This window comes from Rana temporaria, chromosome 2, assembly GCF_905171775.1.
Source record: "Rana temporaria chromosome 2, aRanTem1.1, whole genome shotgun sequence".
NCBI lineage: Eukaryota > Metazoa > Chordata > Amphibia > Anura > Ranidae > Rana > Rana temporaria.
In genome coordinates this window covers 445,482,836-445,509,207 of record NC_053490.1, presented here as the reverse complement: position 1 = coordinate 445,509,207, position 26,372 = coordinate 445,482,836, and the positions used below count along the sequence as shown (strand labels likewise).

Genomic DNA, 26,372 nt, shown 5'->3' with positions numbered 1-26,372 from the left:
TGATGTGTCACGGCAAGCCACGCCCCCTAACAGTTAGAAGCACTCCCTAGGTCACACTTAACCCCTTCAGTGCCCCCTACAGGTTAACCCTATTCACTGCCAGTGTCATGTTTACAGTAATCAGTGCATTTTTATAGCACTGATCGCTGTAAAAATGACAATGGTCCCAAAATGGTGTCAAAAGTGTCCAATGTGTCCTCCATAATGTCGCAGTCACGATAAAAAAATATATCTGGTGGTTCTACAATAAGGATCGTTGTTCAGGCACTTCTTGTTATGGAGTGACAACTGTCTATTGATTTTGCTCCTGGATTGTCACCCTGTCACATTCGTACCTGGTGGGGATTACAAGCAGCCATTCTGACACACAAGGGTGGATTTACTTAAAGTGGTTCTAAAGGCGTTCTAAAGGCTGGAGGTTTCATGCATCCTCCCCTCAGCTCCCCCTAATACTTACCCAGGGCTGGACTGGGACAAAAATTTGGCCCTGGACTTCATCCAGACTGGCCCACTTTGACAGGTCTCTCCCATGGCGGCCGGACCACTCCTGCACCCCCCCCCCCCCAAGCCCCCTCTCCCCCTTCACTAGCCACTAGTCATCCTACTTTATTAGAGTAGAACGTCTGGTACTGGTACTCTAGATATTATTTCACCCGGGGCAAATAATCATTTCGGTGCCCCCCCCCCCCTTATGGGACAAGATTGGGCAGAAGTGAGAAACTCCCAGGCCATAGCTGTTGAGTCAGCTGTCTGTCCCTTTGCTTCTTTGTTCCCCCCAGGTGAGCGCTGCGGGAAGATAGAGACAGAGGATCGGAGGGGGGTGGTGGTCCGCTGTCACTGAAGCCGGCCCACTGAGCCATCGGCCCACCGGGAAACTCCCTGTAGTCCCAATGGCCAGTCCATCCCTGTACTTACCTGAGCCTGATCTCGAATCAGCGATGTGCACAAGAGCAGCAACTCTCCTGGGTCTCTTGTTGGCTGAGACACAGCAGCGAGAGCCAGCATTCTGTGCGTCTTATGGACACACGAAGGAGGCTCGGGAGAGAGCACACACAAGTGTTCCCAGAGCAAGCAGTAAGGGCACCTGAGGGGGGGGGGGGTGCAAGTGCAGTTGCTTCACTTTGCAAAGGATACCCAATCACATGCAAGGAGAAAAAAACAGCATTTTTGTTTGCATATGATTGGATGATGGAAATTAGCAGATTTACTAAGCTTTGGAGCAACTGCACTTGCAGAATGCACAGTCTATTTTCCTTTAGTAAATCCACCCCACAGTGTGTAAGATTAATCCCCTGTTGTCACCATCAGTAGATGCTGACCAATAGCAATGATGTGCAGCTGTTAATGGAGCAAGTGCATGTAGACAGGAAGTGATTGAAAAATACTGGAGGAGAACATGGCATTTATTAACAGATATAACCGGTATTTTAAACCATTAACTGAAAAAAAATAACTTTCACTTTCACTAATGCAGAAAAGCCTGTTTTTTCTGTCTCGGTTTCGTGGGATTGCATCTTTGATATTCCTAGTCTGTTCTCGTCTAGTGTACCGTGTTCTGGTTTAATATAATTTAGTGAAGTCAATAAAATTAGATTTTAATGTATTCGCGTTAAAGTCAAAGGGGTTGTAAAGGTTTGTTTTTTTATTTTCTAAATAGGTTCCTTTAAGCTAGTGCATTGCTGGTTCACTTACCTTTTCCTTCGATTTCCCTTCTAAATGTTTTTTTTCTTTGTCTAAATTTCTCACTTCCTGTTTCTCCTCAGTAAGCTTGCCACCATCATCCGAACGGTGGTTGGTTAGCCAGAACAGCTTACTGAGGAGGAACAGGAAGTGAGAAATTCAGACAAAGAAAACAAAGAAAAACATTTTTTTGAAGGGAAATCGAAGGAAAAGGTAAGTGAACCAACAATGCACTAGCTTAAAGGAACCTATTTAGAAAATAAAAAACAAACCTTTACAACCACTGTGGCAGAGGATACGTACTCTTCATATACTCCCCTATGGGGAAACCCTAATCTCCCCCACTTTTGTACAATTCTAGATCCTTCTATCTGGGCCAGACACAGAATTACATTACTTAAACATATTATGCCACACGGCTCCCTCCTGTCTTTTACTGAGCTGCTGGACCGATATCAGTTGCCCAATCATATGTTTTTCCATTTTTTAAAGTTACATCATGATGCTAATGCGCAATTTCCCCATAATATTATACTGACTTTTGACCCCTTAGAAAAGACGTTGTCCTCTGAGGACCCCCCCAAAACATTGTTGGCACTTTATTCTCAGCTTATTCCCTTAACTCTGCCCAGAATAACGGACCTCTATAATAAATAGCAGGCTGACATCACTTTTTAAAAAAAAATATTTTGATCACTTTTATTCCTATTACAAGGAATGTAAACATCCCTTGTAATAGGAATAGTGCGTGACAGGTCCTCTTTATGGAGAGATGCGGGGTCAATTAGACTCCACATCTCTCCCCACCGTTAGGGTGTCTGCACCACGGCGTTATGGCCTACCTGGCTGGGGCATGGTTGCCACGCAGAGTTCCTGGTTCCGGGACCATGTTGGTCCGGAACATTTGAGTTGTGGCAGGGTGCCCAGTGGTCAACTGGGTTCCCAATCCTGAAGATCCCAAGCGGTATAGCTGTTCGGTGGGGAGTCCATCTGAGGAGAGCCAATGAGAGGCTGGCAATCCAATAGGGTCTCCACAATCCACCGGGGATCGAGGTATCCGGACACTGGGAGGCTGGTCACCTGTCAGTCAGTACCTATAAGGAATTAGAAGGAGATCCAGGCGTAATTTCACTAAGGAGGTACATCTCCGTAACTACAATCAGGAGGGCCCGTGGCAGAGGTTTCTTACTGAATTCATTCTAGGAGGGTCTGTGACAGTAACTTCTTCTCAAAAGGTTCGAGCGATACTCTGGCTGCCAGGTCAGTGAGAAAGGCCTGTCCAGGTACGCTATTCCCACTCAGACAGGAGTGACGCAAATAAGTATTACATGTGGGAGCAGGACTGTTTCCCTATTACTACGCCTGAATTTGCTATTCTCCTTCTTCCTTCAACTTTACCTTCTTCACCACAAGTTTATTGTTTTTACCCAGCTGGGTAATAAAGCGCACAGCAAAAGAACACCTGTTGCGGACATTCCTTTACTTCTGCTATATGCACCATACACCCCTAGGAATTCAGGGAGCCACGAGGTAAATGTGCCACCCAAAACAAACCAGCAGCTCCTCCGGGGGTAGTGCTAAACTTCATTAGTAGGGAAGGCAGCAGCATGAATTTCTTTACTCTGCATTACCTCATGTTTGGCCTCCTGCAGGTGATGGTGATGTATGAACAATTGGCTGAACAGAGGAAGAGGAGAAAGGCATGCAGGAGTTATTGGGTACATCCAAATGTTTCTCAGTGATATTCTAAAGGGCACATTCATACCCCGTGTCATGATTTACGCGCATACCCTCAGAAGTTGATGTCAGCCATCTTCAAGCACAAACAGGAAGTGTATAGAAGGAAGTGACTGCAGGACACTCTATGCTCTCCTCTATGATTACAGGGCGTAATCATTTTAAAGCACCGCAACCACACTGCGTGCCAGTGCGTTTGCGGAGAATTACCCTAGACTTGAATGGGAGGGGTTGAAAGACTTCAAACTCCTCCAGACTCAAAATGAGACTTAAATTTTGAAGCGAAGTGACGCAACTCTTCATGTTTTGATAATGTGATCAGCTCTCTGTGCTGTCCATAGTATAATTTGCATAAAAATGCCCCTCAAACACCTTCTTTTAATGCCAGAGTGAACTGAACAACAGAGTGAGCCTTAATGATTGTTCCCTCTGACAAACATCCATAAAAACAAATTTTGGAGATGGAAAGGGTTACAACCTCCACATTGCATTGTCAATAGGGAGATTGCATCCACCTCCTGTGACAGGATATCTGGGCAAATCTCCCCAAAGGGTCCACAGAGAGGGAATGAAAATTTATTACAGCTTGAAACTCCTCATTACTCTATATATTGAAAGTTTTTTTTTTACTTCTATTTTAAACCAACACAAAAATATACATGTAAACACCAAAGTTTTTTTATCATCTCCTGTTACTTCTGAACCTTCTGTTTCAGTGATAATATCATTAAAACTTTTTCTTACTTGACAGTGGGAAAGTGTAGTAATAATGCTGAAGGAAAACTGAGAATATCAAAGACTGCTGACAGCCATTTAGTCATGTTGTCATTATCAAGTTACATAAAAAAGACATGGTAATGCTCATGATCCTGTTAGACATAATTATTATTTAATCATCTGAAACACAGTTTACAAAACACACCATAATCATATCTCGTAACATTTTTGTAACGGCTTGATCCGTGTAATATAATTTACAAGGGCCGTTTCTGTCATAAAACAAGGTGAAGATCTCTAGCTAGATTCACGTACCTGTGCCTAACGTTAGGCAGGCGTAACGTATCTCATATACGCTACGCCGCCTTAAGTTAGAGAGGCAAGTGCTGTATTCACAAGTTACGGCGGCGTAGCGTAAATGTGCCGGCCTAAGCGCGCATAATTCAAATTGTGAAGAGGTGGGTGTGTTTTATGCTAATTAATCGTGACCCGACGTGATTGATGTTTTTTACGAACAACGCATGCGCCGTCCATGGACGTATCCCAGTGTGCATGCTCCAAATTACGCCGCAAAGACTTATTGGTTTCGACATGAACGTAAATTACGTCCAGCCCCATTCACGGACGACTTACGCAAACAACGTAAATATTTAAAAATTCGACCTGTCAGGGAGGTGCTTAAAGCCGTGCTTACGGGGAAGAATTTCATGTTTTTTTTTTATCCACTGTGTCTGCTAGATGGAGTTGACAAAATTAACATATTAGGCAAATTACTGTAAAGATTTGAAACACTTGTGCAAATACTTGATACATTTGCATAGCAAATTGTTCACAAATAAATCCCATAGTGTCCAGTTTCCAGTGTAATCCACTTTCAATATTCTAATGCCATTCCTGAGGAAGTTGACCTGTCAGAATACATGGAGTATGTGGGTCTTGTGACATCATCACATTGGGAAGAGATCTGGTGCTCAGACAGCGTATCTGGGCGCATCTTTGTGCGGGCGTAGCGTATCCTATTTACGCTACGCCGCCGCAACTTAGACAGGCAAGTGCAGTATTCACAAAGCACTTGCTCCGTAAGTTGCGGCGGCGTAGCGTAAATTGGCCGGCGTAAGCCCGCCTAATTCAAAGTAGGTTGGTAGGGGGCGTGTTGTATACAAATGAATCGTGACCCCACGTAAATGACGCGCCTAACGAACGGCACATGCGCGCGCATGCTCAGTATCACGTCAAATTTTCTCCCTAAGTTACGTAGGCTCAATGCTTTGTCGACGTGAACGTAACCTACGCCCATCCCCATTCACGTACGACTTACGCAAACGATGTAAAATACAACGCTGTTCCGACGTTTCCGATGTCCATACCTTAACATGACTTACCCCTGCTTTATGAGGGGTAAAGTTACGCAGGTCGTACGCCTTACGTAAACAGCGTATATTAATACGCCGGGCGCAAATACGTTCGTGAATCGGCGTATCTAGCTCATTTGCATATTTATAATGGGAACGCCGAATGCGTCCAGCGTAACTATGCTCCCACGATACACTGGCGTAGGCAAGTTACGTTGGACGGCTGAAGCCATGTTTTTGGACGTATCTCGCTTTGTGAATCGGCGTAAAGATGCGACGGCGCACATTTGAAATTACGGCAGCGTATCTGGAGATACGCCAACGTATATTCTTTCTGAATCTGGCCCCATGTGTGTAACACACATGCTGTTTAAACTGTGCTGTCTGAGTGCCACCCATTGCGAGTTTGGGGAGGAAACAATGGTGGAAGAGGATCTAGGTGTTTTGGTAGATCATGAACTTAATAACAGCATGCAATGCCAAGCTGCAGTTTCAAAAACTAGCAAAATCCTTTCTTGTGTTAAAAGAGGTATGGACCCCAGAGCTAGAGAGATCCTTTTGCCCCTGTACAAATCCTTAGTAAGACCTCATCTGGAATATGCAGTTTAGTTTTGGGCACCAGTTCTAAAAAAGGATATCGGGGAACTGGAGAAAGTGCAGAGAAGGGCAACCAAACTGATGGCAGAGCTCAGCTATGATGAAAGATTAGAGAAACTGAATTTATTCTCTCTTGAGAAGAGAAGATGAACCGCTTGCCGACCAGCCGCCGTCATTATACAGCGGCAGGTCGCCACGATCCTGTGAGCCGTCATTGCTGTACGTCGGCTCTTTTAAGAGGGATAGCAGGCACACAACCAATATTTTGCGATTTTTATTACCAAAAATATGTAGGAGAATACATATCAGCCTAAACTGAGAAAAAAAAATTAGCTTTTTTAAAAAATAAAATAAAATTGGGGCTATTTATTATAGCAAAAAGAACAAAATATTGTGTTTTTTTTTCAAAATTGACACTCTTCTTTTGTTTATAGCACAAAAAATAAAAAACACAGAGATTATCAAATACCACCAAAAGAAAGCTCAATTGTGGGGAAGAAAAGGACGTCAATTTTGTTTGGGTACAGCATCGCATGACCCCAAAATTATCAGTTAAAGCGACACAGTGCCGTATCGCAAAAAATGGCCTGGTCATTGAGCAGCCAAATCTTCCGGGGCTAAAGTGGTTAAGGGGGATATGATCAAAAATGATAATATCATAATACATAAGTGGTCCATATAATGAACTTGGTGTTGAGTTATTCACTTTAAGGTCATCACAGAGGACAAGGGGGCACTCTTTACATCTGGAGGAAAAGAGATTTAATCTCCAAATACAGAAAGGCTTCTTCACAGCAACAGCTGTGAAAATGTGGAATAGACTCCATCAAGAGTTGTTTCTGGTCAGTTCTGTAGATTGTTTTAAAAAAAAGGCCTGCATTCTTTCCTAAATGTACATAATATAACTGCATACATACATTTATAGATGACGTTGATCCAGGGAATATGCAATTACCTGTTGGGGTATATGGAAGGATTTTTTTCCGCCGCTAGAGAAAATTTGATCATGTTTTATTCGGGCTATTTTTTTTTTTTTTTTTGCCTTCCTCTGGATCATCTGTGGGTATAGGATTTGATATATGGAGGTTTTCTATTTGTGTGTCTTTATTCTTTTTTTTTTATATATTGGTTGAACTAGATTGACTTTTGTCTGGTAATGACATAGAAAACGCATTAAGAGAAGAGACCTCTTTTTCAGTATTAGTGCCAACTGAAGAGTCAGATCTGACTGCCTTTCTAACCTTGTCATGTAACATATTACTGGAGACTGGAAGAAGGAGAAGGTGCCTTATTTCCCACATGGGTGCCATGCTGGGTGGAAGGAGCAACTCAACCCTAGAGCTCCCCTCTCACCCTCAAAGCCCCAAATATTACTTTAGCCAACCTAACTCCCTAAGAGGTTTTCAGATCCCCTCCCTTCTCTAAAGCCACACAGGGCCCTTTAGTTTAATGCTAAGAACCCTCACCACAGCCTCTCAATTCCTTCTTCATTCCACTGACACAAATGTTAAGGCATTCCCCAATACAGCAGTGTTTTTTTAACTCCCACTGTCATTTTCTCCTTGCAATTACATCACCAATGCTGGGCCATCTCTTCCTTCACCACTGTTAGTCCCATATTTTACTGCAAGAAAGTATGTAAATTTGCCATGGTGTGTCACAATCATGTTTTCTGACTTTTTCTTTCAGTTTTTTAATGACTCAATAGTCCCCTCCAGTCACTTTTTGGTCTGGGTCCTGGTTTGCCACCCCTGGGCATCTCGGCTGACTTGGCATCTGTGGATTATGAGGTAGGTTTGGTTGCTTCTTGCACTGGGTGTTAACAGAGGCTGTCTAAGACAGCTGGACCTTGTTTGGACCTCTGGTATTCTTATATCCTCAAAGAAAAGTTTTTTGGTCTTGCCTATGTTTACTGTGTATTACTATATATTATATTTGTGTTTTTTTATTATTATTAATTTGTTGTTTTTCTTTATAGACTTTATTACTACACTTAAAGTATATTAATACCCCTGATGAAGCCAATGCCTTGGTGAAACATGTTGGGAGAATCTGATATTCAATCCAATTTAGTGTATCATACCATATATTGATCAATATTCAGTAATATACTTGACTGTACAGAATACTTTTTTTTTTTTTAGATTGAAACAATCTTCTTGGTCTTGACTTGTTAGGCACCGTCATAATCCCTTTTCCCATCCCCCCATTTTGTCACCTATTGTACAGGGATGAGGTGCCGGATCGAATAGAGGATACATTAGCCACTTTCACTTTTCAACAATTACATATGTTTTGGTGCGGTGCGCATTAGCCCTGCCCATACTCCTCCTACATTCTCAGGCCCACAGATTTACAAAAGGTCCCAGCGATGCTTATTATATCATCAGGCAGCCCAGCAAAATGTTATTTTATTATTTTCTTCAGCCGGAAATGAATAATGATGAGACAAGCAATGAAGACATTCTATCACCCCTCCAGCTCAGCAGTGAATTTGAATATCTATCAGCAAACAATGAACTATAGCTAGACCAGGAAAAATTAAAAAATCCACCATCAACCAAGCCAGCAAAGAGATTCAACAACAATTAAATTATGTTTTATAAATGTATTATAATATTTCCCAGGCAAACCAGTAACAAAAGATAATATCCTTCAGCCAGTAGTTAAAAATAATAGGACAAGCAATAAATTATAATATCTTCAAGCATCCCAACATTATAATATAATATCTACCATACAGCAATGAGTTTAATATTGGAACAGTACTGAATTATAATATACCAAGCCAGCCCTACCACTCCTGATACAGCCGTCTGAGGCAAGCAGTGCACTGATGGCTGAAGTCTGTGTCAGGATGAGAGTGGGCCCGATACTGACAAAGAACCAGAATACTTGTCCTTCTGGACTTTTCTGCCTGCCACAAGTCATTGAATGATGAATGCCAACATGCACATACTGAAGCAGAGCATTATCCCCTCCCTTCGGAGACTGGGCCGCAGGGCAGTATTCCAACATGATAATGACTTCAAACACACCTCCATGACAAACACTGCCTTGCTAAAGAAGCTAAGAGTAAAGGTAATAGACTGGCCAAGCATGTCACCAGACCTAAACCCTATTGAGCATCTGTGGGGCATCCTCAAACAGAAGATGGAGGAGCGCAAGGTCTTTAACCACTTGCCGCCCGCCAATGACATATTGACGGCGGCAAAGTGGTTGTAGAATCCTGACCGGACGTCATATGACGTCCTCAGGATTCTGAGCCGCTGCGCGCCCCCAGGGGCGCGCATCGCAGCGATCGTTGTTGCGGGGTGTCAGTCTGACACCCCACAACACCGATCTCGGTAAAGAGTCTCTCACGGAGACTCTTTACCACGTGATCAGCCGTGTCCAACCACGGCTGATCACGATGTAAACAGGAAGAGCCGTTGACGGCTCTTCCTCACTCTCGTCTGACAGACGCGAGTAGAGGAGAGCCGAACGGCTGCTCTCCTGACAGGGGGGGGGGGGTCGCGCTGATTGGACCACCAGGGAAGGGAAAACTGAAAAAAATGCCCCCCCCCCAAAAAAAAAAAGTCCCAAAAAATAAATAAAAAAAAGGCTGAAAAAAATAAAAATAAATAAAAGATGCCAATCAGTGCCCACAAATGGGCACTGACTGGCAACATAGGTGCCGCCCCACAGTGTCCATCAGTGCCACCCCACAGTGTCCATCAGTGCCACCCCACAGTGTCCATCAGTGCCACCCCACAGTGTCCATCAGTGCCACCCCAGTGCCCATCCATGCCCAGTGCCCACCTATCAGTGCCCATCTGTGCCACCTATCAGTGCCCATCTGTGCCACCCATGAGTGCCCATCTGTGCCGCCTATGAGTGCACAGTGCCGCCCATGTGTGCCCATCAGTGCCACCCATGTGTGCCCATCAGTGCCGCCCATGTGTGCCCATCAGTGCCGCCTATGTGTACCCATCAGTGCCGCCTATGTGTTCCCATCAGTGCCGCCTATGTGTGCCCATCAGTGCCGCATACCAGCGCCGCCAATCAGTGCCACCTTATCTGTGCCCGTCAGTACTACCTCATCGATGTCCATCAGTGCCATCTCATCAGTGCCGCCATATCAGTGCCCGTAATTGAAAGAGAAAACTTACTTATTTACAAAAAAATTAACAGAAAAAAATAAAAACGTAATTTTTTTAAAACATTTTTAGTCTTTTTTTAGTTGTTGCGCAAAAAAAAAAAATCGCAGAGGTGATCAAATACCACCAAAAGAAAGCTCTATTTGTGGGGAAAAAAGGACGCCAATTTTGTTTGGGTACAATGTAGCATGACCGCGCAATTGCCATTCAAAGTGCGACAGTGCTGAAAGCTGAAAATTGGCTTGGGCAGGAAGGTGCGTATGTGCCCTGTATGGAAGTGGTTAACATCCACCAGTTGCATGATGTCGTCATGGAGGAGTGGAAAAGGACTCCAGTGGCAACCTGTGAAGCTCTGGTGAACTCCATGCCCAAGAGGGTTAAGGCAGTGCTGTAAAATAATGGTGGCCACACAAAATATTGACACTTTGGACATTTTTACTTAGGAGTGTACTCACTTTTGTTGCCAGGGGTTTAGACACTAATGTCTGTGTTGAGTTAATTTGAGGAGACAACAAATTTACACTGCTATACAAGCTGTACACTCACTACTTTACATTATTACAAAGTGTCAGTCATATCTTCAGTGTTGTCACATGAAAAGGTATAATAAAATATTAACAAACATGTGAGGGGTGTACTCACTTTTGTGAGATACTGTATATATGCACGGACACATACACACATATAATTAAAGCATGGCTGTAAATAAAGCAAAAGCAAATTACCCCACAAAATAAACAATAAACAATGATAAATGAATCTCAGCAGAATACACTAGAGATCATACTCACACACATGCACCAGCAAGTCTGGAGATTTTATCTACTACAGTTGCAATGATAATTTATTTTGACAAACAAAAGAAACAATATAATCTGGCTACATTGTAGCTTAAAGCATAACTGTCATATAATGTTGTCAGACAGGTCATGATAAATACAACGCTGTATGCAAACATAAAGAGTTAAACTTGTCTGAGGGCAGTGGGAACAAGCAGTGATGAATGTGTTGGTATGTCGTCTAGTCATTCAGTATGGTAGATTCTGTATACACATATTTGTAGCCAGGGCTGCCATGTGCATGGCACTTCCATGGTTTAAAATTCATACGGAGTGAATAAGCAGGATTGGAAGTAGTAGTCACCTTTTACTCTGTCATGCACGTGGAACAAACTGACACTTGAACGCTATGAATGTCCCAAACTGATCATAATTTGTTTGTGTTTAGGTAATACTATTAGCATTGTTTAATCATTTACATGCAGAGCATAAACTTGTAGTACAAAAATGATTGTATAGAGCACATTCCTGTGTGACCGCCAAAATATTTACAGTACAGTATAGTACAAAGGGATAAAAATTCCGCCAAGGGCATTACAGAAGGAGGAGTAAACAGCTTACAGTCAGTTTTGCTATTTAAATAGACCACAGAGTATTGGCCAGCCAACAAAAACATGCCAACACTAGCAAGAAATAAATGAATTAAAAAAAACAAGCATAAATAAAAGCACAGTAATACTATACTATAACACAAATCATAAAACAAACACCAGCAAAAAAAATAAAAAATAAAAGGCATAAACAGGAGCATGATAATATGCACATACTAAAATAAAATGTGACACTAGTGATAATGAAGTGCTAAATAAATATCAATTAAAATTATGAAACACCGACTGAGTGAAACAAATTATATCTGTAAAAAGGTCTGTGAGACCTCAATAGGATAACAAGAAGGGGTTAATTCCTAAATTAGGTAGAAACCTGAGAATTATCAAGTGAATAAATAGCAGTCGGTGTGAACAAACTAAAAAAACCTTAGGAATACCATTAACAAAGCGTCAAATGTAAAAAATGTGAATATAATAAAAATTAATGCAGAGTGTCCATATAAACTTAAATATCCCCAGTTTTCAACAAATCCAATAGTCCAGGAAAAAGTGCTGACAGGATAGTGCCTCCACCAAACAATAACACTGCCGCCTACCAGATGGACGTGATCTCTAATTATAAGAGATCAATAGCACTATTGGATTTGTTGAACACTGGGGATTTTTAAGTTTATATGGACACTCTGCATTAATTTTTATTATATTCAAATTTTTTACCTTTGACGGTTTATGGATGCGACCGTCGGAAGCATCTCGGAAGACTGTCAATCAAAATAGGAACGCCCAGTCCCGCAGCCCATACCCGGAAGCGGTGGAGAAGATGCATCTCGTAAACGGTAAGTACAGCTTATATTTTAAAACAACTAGCCAATTCCCCTAGACAAAACGAGCATCCATCTAAGGGGAAAAAGTGTTATGTACGGGTGAACCCCCGCTTTAAGTCCAAAGTCAGCGCATCCCACTACCAGGAAATTCTAGAGCACTTCATGCTTTCCTCTGCTAACCAGATTTATGGATACGCTGATTTCCTTTATTATTATTTAGGTTTTCACTTACTGTAAGCCATAATCATTAAAATTAAAAGAAAAAAAGGCTTGAAATATATCACTCTGAGGCCGCGTACACATGGTCGGTCCATTCGATGAGAACGGTCCGAAGGAGCCTTGTCATCGGTTAACCGATGAAGCTGACTAATGGTCTGATTTGCCTACACACCATCGTTTCAGAACACGTTGACGTAAAACACAACGACAGAAAAAAACGAAGTTCAATGCTTCCAAGCATGCGTCGACTTGATTCTGAGCATGCGCAGGTTTTTAACCGATGCCTTTGCATACTAACCATCGGTTTTGACCTATCGGTTATCAGTCCATCGGTTAAATTTTAAAGCAAGTTCTATTTTTTTTTTTTTGACCGAAGGATAACTGACCGATGGGGCCCACACACGATCGGTTTGAACCGATGAAACGGTCCTTCAGTCCGTTTTCATCGGTTTTGACCGACCGTGTGTACGCGGCCTGAGTGTAACGCATCTATATAAAATATAGGAGTTTCACTTTTTGAATTACTGAAATAAAATAACTTGTTGATGATATTCTAATTTTATGATATGCACCTGTGTGTGTGTATATATATATTTATTATATTTATGTTATTACACAATGTCAGGGTCAGCCAGGTTTTTGTTCCACAATCAATATAAATATGAAATAATGAACATCATCAATATTTATTTTGAGTTCATCATTGGGGGAAAAAACTAAGAAAAACTTTAGGAATTCTTTCCCTCATGGGGCTTTTTATTTTCCTCTTTTTCATCTTCAGATATGTAGAGGTTTTTTTTCTTAGTAAAGTATGTTGTCAGGGCATACAAGAGAAGCAGGTCTAACGGAAGACAGAATGGGGACTATCCCAAATAACTAGTTATTGTTTTTTTCTGTGGATGTATTTAAGATAGGAGTAATGCTGTTAATTGGATTTTGAATGGATTCGTCATATGATTGATGGATTAATGAAATTGTTTATTTCACTGTATGACAATCAAAATAAATAAATAAATAAAATAAAAAATATTTAGATTTTATTAGGGCTGTGCAAATTAACTTTTAATTAATCGATTAATCTTAAATTTTTTTGATCGATCAAAATCTTTTTGATCGATTTAAATTCTTTTGATTGGCACTCACCTCTCTGCCGGCTTCTGGGCCTTCAGGGAGTTCCGTCTGAGATCCAGTAACGTCACGGACACCGGCGGGGATTGCCGTGTCCATCTGCAGGGCTCCTTTGCTGTGCCTTCATATCTGCATGCCGGTGGGACCTTACCATCTGCCACACGCAAGGGCTGTTACACTTCCCTCTATCACTTCCCTCTATCAACCTGGGATTCTACAACCATCCACTGGGAGTTGTGATAGTTCCCTTCATGGGACATCTACATGCCGACGGACTGATGTTAACCTCTCCTTATCTGGATTCAGCAGTGGTATCGTTGTACACATTTTTATACCAGTATCATACTTAGCTACATGTTTTTATGACTGCTTTTGGTACCCTTTGGTATTACCCACACCATTTTTACAGTTTATGTAGCTACATCGATTTTATCTCCAGTGCAATATTTATTTGGTTGCCTACTTGAAGACTATAAAAGTTTTAATGCTATTCCCATCGAGCGCTGCCTTTGTATGTTTTTTGTATCCTGCTATCCATTTTTCCAGTGGTTGGTAGCTGCACTGGGAATCAGCCTGCAAGGAGATCAGCTAAAAGTAGTTGGATCTGTATGTGCGTTATAATTAATCAAAATTAGTCGATTAATCGATTAAAAAAAAAAAACGATTAATCGAACAAAAACATTTTGATCATTAACAGCCCTAGATTTTATTTCTAAGCCTTCATGTAGTTGAAAAGGGGTCAACAAGGATCAGTTAACAAGAAACTATTAAAAAAAGTAAAAAAGAACTCCACGCTATGAGTGAAAAGTGAAATTGAATAAAAGCTGCTCCTCTCAAAGTGCTTAGCAAGCAAGCTTTGAGCTATGGGGGTGTATGACAATAAGGGGGCGCTAATGATAAATATGTGTACCAATAAAGTGCTAGTGCTAAATATTTCGTGAAAATTTACCCTACTTATGTATTATCATGAAATATTGAGCACTAGCCCTTTATTGGTACATGTATTTAGCGCCCCCTTATCATTATACACCCCCCATAGCAACAAGAAACTATTGATTGAGCAAAGACACTGAATGAGTTCATCAGAGATCAGAGGTGTTAAAAGGTGAGTCTACCTCTTTCAGCCAATCAACACACTGCTGCCAATAGAAGCTATAATCTTTCAAAAATCCGATGACATTCACCGCTCAAGCATTTATGCATAAATGTGCTTTTGCAGACAGATTTACAGATTGCTGTGCTATGGACAATTGTAATAAGTAGGTAATATAATACGTTTAGTAATTTGAATATTGTATGTGCTAAAGAACATATGCAGGAATGACATTTATTATAATTCGTTATCTCTTCTGCTTAGTATTGAACCATAAACATGTGTTAATCAAAAAATATCTCTGCTCATCCTATCATATATAACAAATGTATTTAAAAAAGATAAATGAATGTATTATTTATTCTGTTCAGTTGCTATGAGTTATCACTTCAGCTTTTCTTTTATTTAAAGGTTTCCATAACTAAGTTCAGTAAACTTAAAATGTGAAACCTAAACATGTATGGGTTTCTGCATTGTGTATGCCATCAAAGCTCTTCACATGTATTACCGGTAAGTAAAAAAAGTGTCAGGAATATTACTAAATATTGCACAAGTAGATTATACTCAGTTGCTGGAAGAGTGTTCCATTTTAAACCCTTCAAGGAACAAGTTAGTAGTTATGTTGACACAGCCTGAAGAAAAGCAAACAAAAGGTTTGCTTTTAACATGTAGTTTCTATTAAACATGATTACCTTACAAAAAAAAAAAGAAAATACGTAACTCACCAAGAAATTCCGTAAGAATCCCATCATGATTCCAATCAGGATTCCTGGACCAAGAACATAAAAAAAAAGGGAAGAGGGAATCCCGCCTCCGGGGTCAGCAGACAGGCTGCTGGCAAGCCGTACACACATACATACACCTGGCAGCTCTACCTGCTCATAGCTAAACTCACGTCTAGCAGCTGGTGCCTTAAGTGTTAAAAGGGTGGGACCATTTCCAAGGCTGATCACAAGAAACAGGTTGTGCAGGAAGTAGGTTTTAAGGCAGTTAAAAAAAAATCTGGCATAAGGCCTGTGTAAATCTGGAGGAAGCCGTAAAACCTGCAAGCCAAAACTTCTTACAGATATCTATGCTTTCCTTAGAGCAAATGTAGCACATTTTGGCAAGGTCTTATTAAGGATGTGACTATGGTGAGGAGGAAATACCTACTGGAAATATGTGCTGGTGTGTTTATTACCTGATGGTAGAAAATAGATACCGCGAGATGAATGAACAGAATTGAAGAACTGCAGATGTAGAACATTTTGTTTTTTTAGCTCAAATCTGACAACAAATTGGCTTGATCTACAAAAAGCCAGATCTGCTAGGATCATGGTCTAGGTTCTCAGATTCACTAGTTCCCAGATTTACTAGATCGCTAGTAACTTAGGGCCAGATTCAGATACATTTACGTTGCTCCACGGCAGCGTAACGTATCCCATTTACGTTACACCGCCGCAGGTTTACAGCTCTTACCTGTAAACTTGCGGCGGTGTAACGTAAATCCGCTCGGCGCAAGCCCGCCTAATTCAAATGGGGCGGGCACCATTTAAATTAGGCGCGTTCCCGCGCCGAACGTACTGCGCATGCTCCGTTGGGAAAATTACCCGACGTGCATTGCGCTAAATGATGTCGCACGGACGTCATTTGTTTAGACGTTAACGTAAATGGCGTCCAGCGCCATTCACGGACGACTTACGCAAACGACGTGATGTTTTAAATTTTGACGAGGGAACGACGGCCATACTTAACATTGCTTAGAACACCTAGGAGGTAGCCCTAATTTTACGACGCGTATCTCGCGGACGTTCGTGGATCTCCGTAACTAGTCATTTGCATATTCTACGCCGACCGCAATGGCCTCGCCATCTAGCGGCCGGCATAGAATTGCATCCTAAGATCCGACAGTGTAAGTCAATTACACCTGTCGGATCTTAGGGCTATCTATGCGTAACTGATTCTATGAATCAGCCGCATAGTTAGGACGGGCGGATCACAGAGATACGACGGCGTATTAGGAGATACGCCGTCGTATCTCTTTTGTGAATCTGGCCCTTAATTTTCATGGTAGGGCTGACAAAGACTGGTGGATATATATATAAATAAGGGGCACTACTGGACCCTATAGAAATACAGAAGAGCTGTATTTGCTATTATTGGCCCATAAAACCAATCATTTTACAGATTTTTCCAGTTGTTATTAATTCAGCTGAGATAATCTAGCGTTGTATGACCAACCAAGATGTAAAACATTATAAACTAGGGACCAAACAATTGGGGACATATCAGTACAACAACAGCTATAGTAACAACGCCTACTTTTTAAGCATGATGTTTTTTAGTTTTAGCATTTTGGGAGTAAAACATAATTGAAAAAACTAAGTTACTAAGTTAAAACACTATAGTAGGGCTCCTCCACTAACATTCACATCACATAAAATCACCAGGTGATAACTTATGAGTAAATCGAGTCCATTAATGAAATGAGTGAAGTGTCTCTAGGAGAGTTAGAATCCTTAAGATGGTAAACTGTAATCTTGATGTTCAATATTGGTATCATGAATGCAATCACCAAAGCCACACCAAATGAATACCACTCCTCATTGACACTGCACTCACTGGAAATTAGTGAAAAATGTGTAATATGTCTATATCACAATCAATATTTCAATTTTTTTTTCCAGCAATTTCTGATGAGTACAGTGTCAAAGGGAAGTGGCATTCACTTGGTGTGGCTTTGGTGATTGGATTCACGGGACCAATTGAACATTAGACCCCTTTCACACTTGGACAGGAAGTGTGATGGCAGTAAAGCACCGGTATTTTTAGCGGCGTTTTACCGTCAGAGTTGCGGCGGTATTCGCCTGCTAGTGGTGCGGTTTTACCCCCTGCTAGCATCCGAAAAATGGTTAATACCTCCCGCAATGCGCCTCTACAGAGGCGCATGCCGGTGGTATAGCCGTGGTTTGCCATTGCTTTCAATGGGAAGAAGCGGTGGAGGAGCGGTAAACACACCACTCCTTCACCGCTCCAAAGATGCGGCTAGCAGGACTTTTGGAGCGGTCCTGCTAGCGCACCGCTCCAGTGTGAAAGCCCTCAGTCTTTCACACTGGAGAAACAGCAGTCGCTGTTTCAGGTCGGTTTGAAGGCACTATTTTTAGCGCAATAGCGCCTCCAAACCGCCCCAGTGTGAAAGAGGCCTTAAGATTCCAGTTTACAATCTGAAGGTCCCTTCCACACAGGGTGAACTCTGTAATCTATCTCTCCGCTGATCCCTGCTGAGCAGGTGAATGACAGGTCCATGTCCGCTACACTATGCAATCCCGCTGTTCTCTACGGGACGGTCGGATGGAAACAGACTGCCTGTCACTTTCTATATGACTGTCATCTGATCTGATCCATCAGACCGGATCGGATTGGATGCTGGCGGGTGTCATAAATATATATATATATATATATATATATATATATATATATATATATCCACTGACATCCACTGCTCCATAGCGAACAATTGCTGGTCCGATCAGGTCTGCCTAAAAAACTGATTGGACCGCCCATGAGAAACCAGCCTAAGCCTAGAGACTTCACTTAATTGATTAATGGACTTGATTTACACATAAGCTATCACCGGGGGATTTTATGTGATAGGAATGTTAGTGGAGGAGCACTACTAGAGTGATTTAAAGTTTTTGCACTTATGCTTTTATTTTGTTTTGTTTGTTTTAATGATAGTAGCAGCCCACCTATGAAAAAGGGAGTGTTAATTTAATTTACTTCTCTCTCCATGTGCGCTTAGTGCTGTGGTTCAAGTATTGGGTCCATTTTTGTGTACTTGTATTTTAGGAGTGATAGTATATTAACCACCTCACTTCCTTCCTGCCCAGACCAATTTTCAGCTTTCAGAGCCGTCAAACTTCGAATGATAATTGCACACAGTAACCATGTGAAATTTTTATAATTTTCTTCAAACAAATAGAGCTTAAGTTTAATTTGATGGTATTTAATCACTGCTGGGTTTTTTATTTCTTTCAAAAAAAGACAAAAAAAATAAAAAATTGTGTCAGTAAATTTTGTAAATAAGTAATTTTTCTCCTTCACTGATGTGCACTGATGAGGAAACTTTATAGGCAGCCTATATTTCTGAATGACTGGCTATCCTGCAAGCATGGATGCCTATTGGAGAATCTAACACATGGTCCCATTAAATTTAAATGAAAGCAGGCAATTTTTATTCCAGAACTAAGCAGTAATTGAAGGATAAACATGAAAGGAGATGAAGGTCACCAGCACCTGGGAAGTACCCTGTGCCATCAGAGAAAAACTGATTTAAGCCTGGTACACACGATCAGATTATCGGACGAATTTTCAGTTTTTTGTTGCATGCTCGTCTCATATCAAAAGTGAAGAGGTTACTCAACATACAAAAATTCTCATACGACCGAATTCAACTTCAGAAGTGATGTAATGTGTTAAATTGTTTTGTTCGTTCATTTTTGAGCATGCGATTTTTTTGGGACGAAAACTATACCAGTTAAACAAAAATCAGACGTTGTGTTCACATATGACAAACATTTTATAGCCTGCACATCCAGTTTTTGTTGTCTGAAAATTTGTAATCTGCATTTTGTCCCACTCGTCTTGGCAGATCCTCTCCAAGTCATTAAGGTTTTAAGGCTGATGTTTGGTAACTCAAACCTTCAGCTCCCTTCACATATCATTGTCATGCTGGAATACCCATCCACGACTCATTTTCAGTCCCCCGGCTGAGGGAAGGAGGTTCTCACCCAAGATTTGATGGTACATAGCCCCGTTCATCGTCCCTTTGATGCAGTGAAGTTGTCCTTTCCCCAGAAAAACACCCCCATTGCAAAATGTTTCCACCTCCATGTTTGACGGTGGGGATGGTGTTCTTGAGGTCAAAGCCGGTATTCTCCCTCCTCCAAACATGAGGAGTTGAGTTGATGTCAAAGAGCTTCAATTTGGTCTCATCTGACCATAACACTTTCACCCAGTTCTCTTCTAAATCATTCAGATGTTCATTAGCATCTGAACCTCAGCTCGTTACCTGTATAGAAGACACCTAGGAGCCAGAAATCTTGCTGATTGATAGGGGATCAAATACTTATTTCACTCATTAAAATGTGAATCAATTATAACTTTAATTAACTTTAATTGCATTTTTATGGATATTTATGTTTTTATTCTGTCTCTCACTGTTAAAATAAACCTACGGTACCATTAAAACTATAGACTGATAATTTCTTTGTCAGTGGGCAAACATACAAAATCAGTAAGGGATCAAATACTTTTTTCCCTCGCTGTATATCTACAATTAAGTCCAATGTGGGTGTAATGTGTCAGAGGGGCATAAATGATGTGCTGGGATCTGAGCTGAAGCCAGTTTTTCATTGACCACGCATTGAATACAGTGTGTGGCGGTATCTGTATACAATATTATAATTCGATTTAATTGATTTACAACAAATAAATCACATCAAATAGCTTCAAATCATGTTTAGTTGAATATATTCATCAATCTTTTAGAAGAAGTGTTAGGTTTAATATTTATTTCTTGAAAGGACAACCCTATGGCCTCGTACACACGACCGAGAATCTCGTCGTAAAAGAAACGCTGTTTTCCTCAACAAGGTTCTTGTCAGGCTTGACGAGAATCTTGTCAAGCTTTCCTTGCATACACACTGTCAAGACAAGATCACTATAAAGGGGAAGTTTTCTTCCACTGGTGCCACCCTTGGGGCTGCTTTTGCTAATCTCATGTTAGTGCGTGTTAAGTAAAAGTTTGGTGAGAGAGACGATTCGCGCTTTTCAGTCTGTTACAGCGTGACGAATGCGCTATCTCCATTACGAACGCTACTTTTACCGAAGGCGCGCTCCCGTCTCATACTTTATTCTGAGCATGTGCGGGTTTCTAAGCATACACAGGAACATGTTTCTCATCGCAAACCAGCCCGACGAGAAACACGACGAGGAAATTGTGACTCCCGACGAGAAAAAAGAGAGCATGTTTTCTTTTTTTCTCGTCGAGATCCACGACAGTTTTCTCAACGAAAAACATACACAAGACCGTTTTTCTCTGCAAAAATGCTCTGCCAGCATTTTTCTTGATGGATTTTGCAGAGGAAAACGGTCGTGTGTACGAGGTCTTAGTCTTCAAGTTACTGAAAATTCTTCTTTCCAAACTATAACCCACCCTCCTAACCCAACTTGAATGCAGTTTGTCTCTGCAAATCTTTACCCCAGGATTAATTGTAAATGTCTAGTCTTTAACAAGAAATCCCCAATTGATGTTGTTGGCTCCTATGTTTCAATAAGATAAACTGTCAGCGCAAAAGACTAGTGCATAACAAATGTAAATGGATATGGACAGAGGATAGATCTAAAAAACAGTCACAGTTCTTTAGTCCATATTCTAATATGTGGTAATAACCAGTCCTTTAACCACTTAAGGACCCATTCACGCCGATATATGTCGGCAGAATGGCACGGCTGGGCACATCCACGTACATGTACGTGGCTCTTTAAGCCCAGCCGTGGGGTCGCGCGCCGCAGGCGCGTGCACGCGACCCGGTCTGAAGCTCCGCGACTGTGGCCCCCGGGACTTACAAACTCAATCGCCGCTGGAGTCCCGCGATTTGCTGTGAAAATGACAATGGTCCCAAAAATGTGTCAAAATTGTCCAAAGTGTCCGCCATAATGTCGCAGTCACGAAAAAAATCACCGCCATTAGTAGTAAAAAAAAAATATCAATAAAAATGCAATAAAACTATCCCCTTTTTTGTAAACGCTATAAATGTTGTGCAAACCAATCGATAAACGCTTATTGCAATTTTTTTTACCAAAAATAGGTAGAAGAATACGTATCGGCCTAAATTGAGGAAAAAAATAATGTTTTATATATTTTTGGGGGATATTTATTATAGAAAAAAGTAAAAAATATTGAATTTTTTTCAAAATTGTCGCTCTATTTTCGATCAAATACCACCAAAAGAAAGCTCTATTTGTGGGGGAAAAGGACGCCAATTTTGTTTGGGAGCCACGTCGCACGACCGCGCAATTGTCTGTTAAAGCGACGCAGTGCCGAATCGCAAAACCTGGCCGGGTCCTTTAGCTGCCTAAAGATCCGGGTCCTAAGTGGTTAAAGGAGGAGAGGAGAGGGATAGGAGGGTGGTAGGCGGCAGGTGTCCTCAGAGAAAGTCAGCTCTGTAAGGGGAAGACAGGGGAACAAAACAGGAAGTGCCACCTAATTGCAATATGTTGGTCACAATTTAATGGGTTAAAAAGGAAATGCACTTACAAACATGTATAAAAAACGGGCTCATCTGTGTGCTGTAATCACAGTGCTGTCCGGTCTCAGGCCCCGTACACACGACCAGTTTCCTCGGCAGAATTCAGCTTCCGACCGAGTTTCTGGCTGAATTCTGCCGAGAAACCCGGCCGTGTGTACACTTTCGGCCGAGGAAGCCGACGAGGAGCTCGGCGAGGAAATAGAGAACATGTTCTCTATTTCCTCGTTGTTCTATGGGAGCTCTCTCCCCGCCGAGCTCCTCGGCGGCTTCAGTGCTGAACTGGCCGAGGAACTCGATGTGTTTGGCACGTCGAGTTCCTCGGCCGTGTGTACGGGGCTTCAGGTGCATCCAGGCTCACGGGTAGGCAGAAGAGTGTAGAAATTCATCCTATAGTAATCAGGAAGCCAGCCAGAACCAGTGTGGAACACAGACGATGATGTCACAGGCCTTTAGAAGGAGCAGAAGGCTCCGAGCGCGTAGCCTAGATTCACAGTGGTTTGCCTCATACTGTCCTTCCTCTGGTGCTCTCTCTGGTTCCGCTTCCTGTGACGTCATCGTCTGTGTTCCACGCTGGTTCTGGCTGGCTTCCTGATTACTACAGGATGAATTTCTACACTCTACTGCCTACCCGTGCGCCTGGATGCACCGAAGACCGGACCGCACTGTGATTACAGCACACAGATGAGCCAGTTTTTTTATACATGTTTGTAAGTGCATTTCCTTTTTAACCCAATAAATTGTGACCAACATATTGCACTTAGGTGGCGCTTCCTGTTTTGTTCCCCTGGCTCCTATGTTTCACCCTTTCCAGTCTCTCGCTGTCATTTTCTGCTTCTCCTGACCACTGACCCATATCCATGCCAATATTACAAGTCAACATCTGTCCATTTCTAATAATATTTAGTATAACCTAATGCTACATGTTTAAGACAACCTAGACACAACATGCAACACCAGTTCACACTGGGGCAGCACGGCTTGCCGAGTGACTCGGCAAGGCGATCTGCCCACGACTTCAGAGGCGACTTGCAAAATGACTTTTGTATTGAAGTCAATGCAAGTCGCCCTGAAGTCATCCGAAAGTAGTACAGGAATCATTTTCTAAGTTGGAGCGACTTGAGTCGCGCCTATTAGAGCGGTTCCATAGTACAGAGCGGAGCGTGACTTGTCAGGCGACTAAGCCGTCTGACGAGTCGCCCCTGTGTGATCCGGCTCTTAGTATAAAAGTCGTTCATAGTGAAGTATGTAATACTGAAGTAGAGATGAAAATAAAAGTGTAAAGTTTGATTTTGGCCAATACTGGCAATCTGGCAACCTCAGTATCTGCCGGAAAGGTTGGTGTGTCAGAAAACATATGTAAAGTGTAGTAATAATCATAACTGTAAGAGACCCCAGGTCAAATGACAGTCAACGAACATGGGGTATATCCTAACAACCTACTGTACATCATTTATTGAGCAGATTTGATTATTCCTTACTGAACTTTAAAAATATTACAGACTTTGATAACGTAAAGGACTGAAACTGACGGCCATAGATTATGTCACACAGACAGTCAGGTAGGTCTTTGGTAAAATTAAACTCTTTCTTGGATCCATAAGCCATGTTCAACCATGTAAATGTCCTACAAGATTTTCACTGAAGTGTACAGTGCTTGCTGTTTTGATGATCAAGGATTAATGTATATAACAAAAAGGAAGGAACTGGGAAGATGACCTTACAAAAAAAAAAAATCTTTATTTCAGTTTCTTGGGATGTGAGTGTAACTATAATTATTATTTTTTTTTTAATGGTTGTTCAAATGGCACAAACATGCAAATGCATAATGATTCAGTTGAAAACTAGTAAGAATATTTAGAATCTTCCAATTGTAAATTGTATTCTTCCAATTGTAAGTAAGCATATCTAACAACATAAGCAATCTGGATACGCAGCATATTAATTTGATACATTATAATAGAATACATTAGCACTTAATATCCTAGGGAAATAAATATTATAATATATAGTATACAAAGAGAATGATATTGAATAGAGTTGCATTAATAATAAACACAGCCCAGGATATTTAAACATTAATGCCCCATTACACTGCCACGCATTACCAATAGATTTCCATAAAATGCATTCTTCCGCTAATGATAAGCAGTGATAAAACGTTCAAACAGCTGACTTTATTATCAATAAATAGTAAAAATATGTAAATATCACTTTGTCTCAAAACATTAGAAATTCATCTTAGTTAGGGCTCCAGTTGTTTCCTTATAATGACATTATTGAACTCTGCGAAAATGGGGTTAAAGAAATGAATGTAATAAATCAGTTTCTAATCAAGACTGTATTATAGCAGATAGTTAAATAATGTAATTGCTAATGAGCTGATTTACAACTCAGCATGAAACTGTGTCATTTTTTAGGCATCCCAGATGGTACAATTTAATCCATCCATTCGGAACAATGGGACATGCTGTAGTCATTGATGGGGAAATCACAGGTGCCTCTTCTAGAAAGGCACAAGCAACTTTCAGCTGTCCTTTATTGGTGAAACAGAATTGTTTCTTAAATTAGGTTCATACTTTTCCTGAAATTCATGTTTTTATGTTATTTTTGGATTGCTTTGCCATTAGTAACTTCAAAGTGGAATTTTCCGCAAAAATAAATTATGTCCCATCCACCCCTCTTATAAAACACTCCCAATTTTTTTATTTTTTTTTGTCAATTACAATTACCTTTTTAATTTCTTCATAGCCTCCCTTCCATTTTCTCATTCCTCAACTAGGCAAGTGTGACATGTAGTTTGTCCACTGCCGTCTCCTGGGATACCTACATAGCATTTGCTTGAAGGCTGTGGGTTCTGCCCAGGGCTGTGGAGTCGGAGTCGGAGTCGAGGAGTCGGAGTCGGGGGAAATTTTGGGTACCTGGAGTCGGAGTCGGCAAACAATGCACCGACTTCGACTCCGACTCCTACTAAATTTAGATTGGAATAAAAAAAAAAAAAAAAGCAAGTTTAAATGTCCCAATTCACAAAAAGTTATAATTAAAGCGGGGGTTCACCCTTAGAGGGCACTTTTCCCCCTTAGATTCCTGCTCGTTTTTACTAGGGGAATCGGCTATTTATTTTAAAATATGTGCAGTACTTACCCGTTTACGAGATGCATCCTCTCCGTCGCTTCCGGGTATGGGCTTCGGGAATGGGCGTTCCTTCTTGATTGACAGGCTTCTGAGAGGCTTCCGACGGTCGCATCCATCGCGTCACGATTTTCCGAAAGAAGCCGAACGTCGGTGCGCAGGCGCAGTATAGAGCCGCACCGACGTTCGGCTTCTTTCGGCTACGAGTGACGCGATGGATGCGACCGTCGGAAGCCTCTCGGAAGGCTGTCAATCAAGGAGGAACGCCCGCTCCCGAAGACCCATACCCGGAAGCGACGGAAGAAGATGCAGCTCGAAAACGGGTAAGTACTGCTCATATTTTAATACAAATAGCCGATTCCCCTAGACCGAACGAGCAGGAAGCTAAGGGAAGAAAATTTTTTTTTTTACAAATGGGTGAACTCCCGCTTTAATGACTTCTCTACTGTAAGAATAAAGACCAATGCATGCAGTGCCTCACATAACCGCAAAACGAACACGTTAAGTGACCGTGAAGAAGCATGCTTTTCATATGCTTCACTATATGGCACGCAATGCACAATTAGGAGCTGCAATACTTATACTTTCCATAGTGTTGTGTTCTGCTTTTACAGGGAACGCAGCGTCCATGTGTAACCTAGCCTCTCACTGATAAGGGATTAAATAAATATGTTTTTTGCAGGACTAGAGAGTGAGACACTTGTATAAGTGGAGGGAATGGAGGGCCAATAGTTCAAGACTGAAGCTGTAAACCATGGGTCTTCAAACTACGGCCCTCCAGGTGTTCAGGAACTACAATTCCCATCATGCCTAGTCATGTCTGTGAATGTCAGAGAATGTGAATGCCTCATGGGATTTGTAGTTCCGCAACAGCTGGAGGGCCGCAGTTTGAGGATCCCTGCTGTAAACCATTGGAAAAACTGCTGTCATTTAGCTAAGGCTATAAAAACTTGTAAACTCCAATTGTTAGCTTAAACTTTAAACATGACTATGGGATTCTCCTAGGAAAATCATGTTTTAGAATAAAAAACTTTGTTTTCATTGTGTTTGTCTTTTGCTTAAACTGTGCAATACA

The 26,372-nt window shown here is 41.4% G+C and overlaps 1 protein-coding gene across 9 annotated transcripts in view; it reads right to left on the bottom strand.

The window, feature by feature from the left end:
- The window catches only part of RAP1GAP2 (RAP1 GTPase activating protein 2), a 794,986-nt gene that overhangs the window by 175,710 nt on the left and 592,904 nt on the right, over window positions 1–26,372 (bottom strand). Inside the window, exon 1 of one of the 9 annotated variants that reach the window (XM_040338458.1) lies at window positions 15,602–15,789. The exons of the other annotated variants lie outside the window; for them this stretch is intronic. Within the exon in view, the coding sequence (XP_040194392.1) occupies window positions 15,602–15,730 (129 nt within the window). The 5' untranslated portion in view covers window positions 15,731–15,789. Of the gene's footprint in view, window positions 1–15,601; window positions 15,790–26,372 lie in introns of those variants that run through there. 9 annotated transcript variants of the gene reach the window in all.